This window comes from Colobus angolensis, unplaced genomic scaffold (assembly GCF_000951035.1).
Source record: "Colobus angolensis palliatus isolate OR3802 unplaced genomic scaffold, Cang.pa_1.0 Scaffold197, whole genome shotgun sequence".
Classification (NCBI taxonomy): domain Eukaryota; kingdom Metazoa; phylum Chordata; class Mammalia; order Primates; family Cercopithecidae; genus Colobus; species Colobus angolensis.
The window spans coordinates 4,363,806-4,371,322 of record NW_012115121.1 but is presented as its reverse complement, the minus strand read 5'-3'; the positions used below and the strand labels follow the sequence as shown (position 1 = coordinate 4,371,322).

Sequence of the window (7,517 nt, the reverse complement as noted above, 5' to 3'; positions counted from 1 at the left end):
AGGCTGAGGCAGGAGAATTGCTTGAACCTGGGAGGCAGAGGTTGCAGTGAGCTGAGATTGTGCCACTGTACTCCAGCCTGGGTGACAGAACAAAAAAAAAAAGTATATAGTGGAAAAAGTTTCCTCCTACTCTGCTTATTTAATAGCTACCCCAGTCTTCCTGCTAGCCAGTGGCAATTATTAGCAGTTTTTTGTGTGACTATGTATCTATATATTCTTTTTTCCCCTTTGTAGACAAATGGTAACTGTAACAACATACCATATACATACTATACCTTGTTTTTTTTCATTTAAAATGCATTTTTAATATCCTCTCATAGCAATGAAAATACATATCTGGTAGGAATCTACTTTCCAAGACCAAAAAATATATTGAAGATGAAATTATTTATCTTACTTTGTTTAGTAATTTCTGATTCTTCTGAGGTAGATGAATTCTTTTGTCCTAGTAGCTGCTGATTCTGGGGCTTGTGTGGTGTCAGAACCAGGTGGTTTTGCCCAGCTATTCCCCTTTGGCTGTGAACAAAAGTGCAGCATAGCTGGAAGAGCAAGGGCTCTGGAGTCCAACCTGGAGCTGCCATGGCAAGTTACACACTGCTTCTCAGTTTCCTCTGCTGTAAAACACACCACAAAGGATTGTGCTCTGAGGTGTCATGCAGTGATGCTCTATAAAGTGATAAATAGGATTCTGATACATTAGAGGACACTCAATAAACACTGTTTACTATCAATAGCGCAAGTGTTTTTTTTTTTTTTTTTTTTTTTGAGACAGAGTCTGGCTCTGCGGCCCAGGCTGGAGTGCATGTTGGCTCACTGCAACCTGCGCTTCCTGGGTTCAAGCGATTCTCCTGCCTGAGCCTCCCAAGTAGCTGGGACTACAGGTGCATGCCACCACACCTGGCTGATTTTTGTATTTTTAGTAGAGATGGGGTTTCACCATGTTGGCCAGGATGGTCTCAAACTCCTGGCCTTAAGTGATCTGCCTGCCTCGGCCTCCCAAAGTGCTGGGATTACAGGTGTGAGCCACCACGCTTGGCCTGATAGTGCAAGTTTTGTTGATATTCAGATGAGGCTGAGCAGATCCCCTTTTCTCTGAGTTATACCATAAACTGAAGGCCTCAAATACTGGCAGATCTCATTCTAGATTAGAAGTTTCCAAAATTACCCTTTTCAAAGAATTTTTATGTTCTAGTCCTCAATGCCCTCCATCTAAATTGTGCAGTATGTCTTAGCTGCAGATCCTTTTCTTCCTGTCTTTTCCTCATAGGGAGACACTTTACCTAGTTGTCTCTTTGACCCCAGCTTGGTACTGGCCCATCCCTGGAGGCTGCTGTCTTCTCCCTGATGCCTCTGGAAGTATGCATATGGGTAGAAGGGCACCCATGTCACCTCCTGAAGGTGCAATAATCTGCAGCTTGTTTCCTGCCCTTATAGGGAGTCCATGGAAGGAGAGGAACCTTTCTCCTTAATTCAGTCTCAGAGTTTGTAAGCAGCAGTGAGGTTTTACTGGCTGTCTTTGAAAGCTTTAAAGATTCTAGAATTGATAGCTCTTAATTTTTTATTGGTGGCACCAAAGTAACTGCCTCATAATAAGAAAAATTAATAATTATTGACTCCCGACCCCTTTCAGCTAATTTCTAACAACTCACCTTCACCTTCTGTGTCTAAGTATCCTATTGGTATGGCATCACACAATGCTTTTTTTTTTTTTTTTTTTTTTAATTTAAGACAGAGTCTCGCTGTGTCATCCAGGCTAGAGAGTACAGTGGCTTGATCTCAGCTTACTGCAACCTCTGCCTCCAGGTTCAATCGATTCTTCTGCCTCAGCCTTCTGAGTAACTGGGATTATAGGCATCTGCCACCATGCCCAGCTAATTTTTTTGTATTTTTAGTAGAGACGGGGTTTTGCTAAGTTGGCCTGGCTAGTCTTGAACTCCTGACCTCAGGTGATCTGCCCACCTTGGCCTCCCAAAATGCTGGGATTACAGGCGGGAGCCACTGCACCTGGCATCACACAGTGCTTGATCCATCAATTTTCTCTCTTTATGTGATTCAGTACTAGGGTTTGAGGGATCTTGTAACTGGAAATTTTACCAACCTGGCTTTAGTCCCTCTCCAGTTGATCTCAATATATGTTGGAGACCCTCCAGTTGCCATTTATAAGCAACCAGATAGTCTAGAAATTTACTAGACTTTCTCATACAACTTGCTGCTAGGGGCATGGCTTGCTAGCATATGAAGTAAAAGAATGGCCATAAAATCTAGTTGTCTGCCTGACTTCTTGTGGGTATGGCTTTCTGAGAGACCAGACTAGAGACTGACCTAGCAGAGATATTTTTTCCCATTAGGAAAGTAAGTCACAACCCAACCAAAATTTCAGAATTTTTTTTATTGTAACTTTTTTTCTATAACAAAAACAAAGACCAAAAATAGAAGTTGATTGCAGTCTAGGATGTGTGCATCTTGCTTTCTCTGCTTCCTGCACTTGAACACTCCACCTTTGGGATTTCCTTTTCCTTTTAATGACCTCTGGGTCTTCTGGTGCCTCGCTCTCCTGAATATCATGTTTCTACTTTGTTGAGCAAAGTTCTACATCTGTTGAGCAAATTAAGGGGTACACTACCCTGCTCCTTTTCTCCCTTAACTTTTAACATTCTCCTTTTGAGGCTTTACCATTGCTCAGTTTCTGTAGGCCTTAGACCACAGACATCACCTCAACTGTCTAGTGTCTCTCCACAATAAATTCACTGGTCTGTGGACACGGTAGATTAGTTCTTCTGAGCATCATGCTTAAGCAGAGTAAATTAGGCTATAATTACCTTTTCAATAAAAATGCTATGTTGCCCATTTGTGGTTGGCTTATACTTGGTATAAGATTTCTCTGCATGTCTGAATACTCATGTTGGACAGTGTTTGCATGTGCTTTCCTGTCCAAGAGGAACTCTTAAGTGTTGTCTCATGGAACTCTGTATTCGTACTGCTTCCCAGAGTTGCTTTGGTGGTAAATTTGAACAAGTTTCAGATCAGTTTACATCTGGGCCCCTGAAAAAAAGAGGTCTTATTATTAAGTGTCAACAATACCCACATGACATTACCAGATTGTTTCCCTGAATTGTCTCAGTATGTTTACTGGCATTCATAAAAATTTTCAGGAAAAAGAAAATTGATTGGAATTACCTGACACTACTTCCATGGTAGAGATCAAGATCCAGTGAAACACAATGAAATTAGATTATGAATTACCTGTTTGTTATGCTTAACATGCATTCTGTCCTTAGTTCATGAGAGCAGGGACCTTATCTGACTCATTTACCAGTATATTCCCAGGGCCCAGAATCAAGCCTGCCATAAAGTAGGCCTTCAGTAAATGTCCTGCATTGATGGTAAAGTTGACCTTAGTAATCATTCATTCATTCATTAAATCTTCCATTTCAGAGTTTTCATCTCTTCAGCTTTGTTCAATTTTTGCCTTTAATGTAGTTTTAAACCTTTTGATTACATTTTAACTGGGAAGCCGACAGTTGAATAAGAAAATTCTTAAACCGTGACATAGCTTGTCTGAGTTACCAGAGCACTTAGCTTTATTTTAAAAACTAAATGCTTACATTTAGTAAACAGTTCACGTAAGCTTTCTCCTAAAATTGAAAATACACGAGGTAGCAGAAGAGAACAGAGCCACCTTCAAAGGTGAGAGATCACTGTGAGTTTTTTTCTGTTTCAGGAAACTAGCTCAAATATTTTACATAGCTTTTCAAAATCTGAAGCAGTGTAGCAGATTCAAATCTGAGATATGCCACTTACTAGTTGTGTAACTTCTGGCGAGTCACTTTAATCTTAGTGTAGATTGGTGCAAAAGTAGTTGCAGTTTTTGCCATAAGAAAAAAAAATTTCAAAAACCACTGTTACTCGTGCACCAACCTAATGTTTTTTCATCCATAAAATGGGAATAAAAATAGTTCCTAAATCACAGGATTGCTGGGAGGATTAAGTGGGATAGCCTATGGTAAATAAATATAATTAAGATAAATGTTACTTATTATTATTAACCGAAAGCATTTTTAACAACTTTCTTATGAGAAACAAGCATATGGGAGGTTCATCATAAAAGAGATTATGCTGTATTTCAGAGGAAAACACTTACTGTTTTATCATTTTTAATAGTCTTATTTGCATGACTCATTCCTATGGGTATAATGTAGGCTTTTAACTACTCAAGGAACAAAAGGAAGCTTTATTGTTTATAACCCATTAAAATCATTCCTGCATGCTCCTTAAGGGGAGGGATTATACCTGTTTTGTTCACCACTATAAGCCTATTGCCCAGCAGTATGTATTTGACTAATTAATTAATTCCTGGTTAAATAACAGTTATTCTGGCTGTGAAATACAGCTATCCCATTGTTCAAGCAGGTAATCAGCAAGAGAGTTGGATTAAACAGGATGGTTAATTGTGTTTCTAACTGGTGTTTTCAGACTTCTAGCTAAAATTCACTATCAAGTACGTATTTCTTTCCCTGGTGATATTGGGAAAATAAGAGGAAGCAGAAGAAATCTGGCAGTAATAGGTGCATCCTTTAATATCTAACCATTATCACTGCAACTCACCATAACCTTTCTAGTTCACTCCTATAGTATTTTAAATACTTTTTATTTAAAATACTGGTGCTGCCAGATGCTGCTCCAGGAGATAGGACACATTTTTATTCAGTAAAGTCTAAATTTATTATATTTAGAATTTCTTTTCTTCATGAATCAAAAAGAATGTCCCAGGTATTTATATTGTAGTTTATCAATTTTGTGTTTTTATGCATTTCTCTCTTCAAATTTAGAAGTTTCTTAAAAGCAGTAATTGTGTCCAAAATATTTTTATTCCTTATCAATCCTTATCATAATGAATTTCAAAGTGGCCACTCAATAAACACATGTTGAAATGTTTACTAAGTGAGCCTAATGGCTACTTCCAAATTTTTCTTCTGTAACCTCAAAGCCCAGGACAGCAATTTCTATGGCAGTGCCACATTGGGTAATTTTTTCTTCCTTTCTTTTTAAGCATGCTAGGAACTTACTCTGATGAATTTGGGAACCTAGATTTTGAGCGATCCCAGCATGGTTCTGGAATGAGCAACAGGTCAACAGCAAAAAGATTTATTTCTGCTCTCAACAACATTGCTGAAAGAACTTATAATAATATATTTCAATTTCATCAACTTCGGCAGATTGCCAAAGAACTAAACATTCAGGTATGTTAAACTAGTTAATCTCTTTTGTAATAATTTCAGGAGGTCCTTATTAATATATAGTAGAACAGAAACGGTTTTTACTTATTTAAAATTCATACCTGCTTCTTCTCAAAGGCTTTTCAGCATCTTGATAGTCAGAGGGAAACATTGTAGTAAGACACAGTCTGTATGTTTTGTTGACAGTCTCTTATGGATAAGTCATTTTAGTATTTTTTTAACCTCAGTTCCCTCATCTGTTAAATGGACATGAATTTATACCTGCTATTTCTACTTCAAAGTTCTTGTGAAAATCAACGTAATAGCACTTCAAACGTGCTATTACACATTATGGAAAATTAACTTCTTAATTTCAAAAGTTAGTTTGATTTTTTGTTTTTCAGCTAACCTGAAACAAATGTAAAATATTCTCTGCCTATTGGAATTTTTATTTTTTATTTATCTAGGCTTTATAGAATCCAGAGCTCAAATATAGGCAGTTTGCTCTGTAAGAAGTAAACATAATTTTATTTGGCCACGAAACTTTACAGTTACATATTATTTGAGAGATTTATTTTAAAAGTAATATTTTGACATGTTACTTAATGGGCTAAACCTTTTGATGTTTTCTTCCAGGTTGCTGATTTTGAAAACTTTATTGGATCACTAAATGACCAGGGTTACCTCTTGAAAAAAGGCCCAAAAGTTTACCAGCTTCAAACTATGTAAAAGGACTTCACCAAGTTAGGGCCTCCTGGGTTTATTAGCAGATTAAAGCCATCTCAGTGAAAATATGTGTGCACGGACAGACACACACACACACACACACACACTCAAATACTGTTCTCTGAAAAATGATGTCCCAAAAGTATAAGAAAAAAGCATTAAATATAATAAACTAATTTAAGAAGTGATAAAGTCTCCAGATGCAGTAGCTCACACTGTAATCACGGCGATTCAGGAGGCTGAGGTGAGAGGATTGCTTGAGACCAGGGTTCGAGACCAACCTTGGGCAACATAGCAAGACCCCATTTCTTTAAAAAAAAAAAAATTTAAACTTAGCTGGGTGTGGTGGCACATGCCTGTGGTCTCAGCTACTTGTGAGGCTGAGGCAGGAGGATTATTTGATTTGAGCCCAGGAGTTTGAGGTTACAGTGAGCCACGAACACACCATTTACTGCACTCCAGCCTGGGCAATAGAGTAACTCTTTGACTCAAAAAAATAAAAAAAATTGTAGTGGTAGCCATGTGTTAATTGTTAAATAAATTCTCCAAAAGGCTAAAAGTAAATTACTTATAAATTTTTTAGTTATATTTTTGACCTGCCTTTTATATGTATATTTCATAGTTTTGCATATCAAATGTAGGCATTCAGACAAATACATAAACCAATGAACATTTACATATTCTGTGTTCCAATAAATATTTATGGACACTAAAATTTGAATTTCATAGTTTTCCCATGTCAAGAATACAAAATCCTCGATTTTTTATTGTAGCCATTTAATAATAGGCCTCATTTATTCCACAGGCTGTAGTTTATAGAGTCTTACTTGCAAACAATAGAAACAGACTGATTAAGCAGGAGAAGTTTTTTGAAAGAATTTTGGTTAGCTCACGGAATTATTATAAGGCAGGTGAACCAGGAGGGTAAGCTTACAGCAGCAATGTGTAAAACCATGCCTTAGAATTAGACTAAGGAAAAAGCTGCTGACACTGCTGCCACACAGGGCACTGGAAGAAAGTGCTACACTGCCACCATGCCCTACCTTTGCCACTTCTGCAGCAAGAATAGGTAGAAGAATGCCCCCACTCGCACCAGAACAGCAACAAGAGGCGCCTCCCTAAATTGCTGAATTCAAAAAAAAAGTCTCATCCAAAGACATCTGATTGAAAAAGGTTATGTTATATGCCCCTTTCATAGGCTGCTAGGGAGTTTTCCTGGTTCTACTTTTGGGTGGTGGGATCAATAAGACCAGAATTTCTCATATGTTGTTAGAGGATTCAAATGTTACAGGGTTGCCAGCCAAACTATCAATCATGTATAAATCCAACCAACACTTTGTAACATACAAGAACTCAGGAAATAACCATTGTTGGAGAATCTACTAAAATACAGCTTCCAGCAAACCAGAAGATGAATGGAAAATGTAAATGAAAAGAACTGGCAGTGTTTATCAGATGTTTAACTGTAGGACCAAAACTAAGATGTGGAGACTATTGCTACAGACCACAATTTAAATTTTTTTTTTTTTTAAGTGAGGAAGAAAAAATCAGGAATAAAAAGAGGGGCTAGGTGCA

The 7,517-nt window shown here is 37.6% G+C and overlaps 1 protein-coding gene across 1 annotated transcript in view; it reads left to right on the top strand.

Moving 5' to 3' along the window:
• MCM8 (minichromosome maintenance complex component 8) overlaps nt 1–5,945 on the top strand; it is a 49,586-nt gene extending 43,641 nt beyond the window's left edge. The window contains exons 16-18 of the mRNA XM_011941053.1: nt 4,482–4,498; nt 5,051–5,240; nt 5,853–5,945. Coding sequence (XP_011796443.1) covers nt 4,482–4,498; nt 5,051–5,240; nt 5,853–5,945 — 300 coding nt within the window. The remainder of the gene's footprint in view (nt 1–4,481; nt 4,499–5,050; nt 5,241–5,852) is intronic.
• Nucleotides 5,946–7,517: the final 1,572 nt, after the last annotated feature.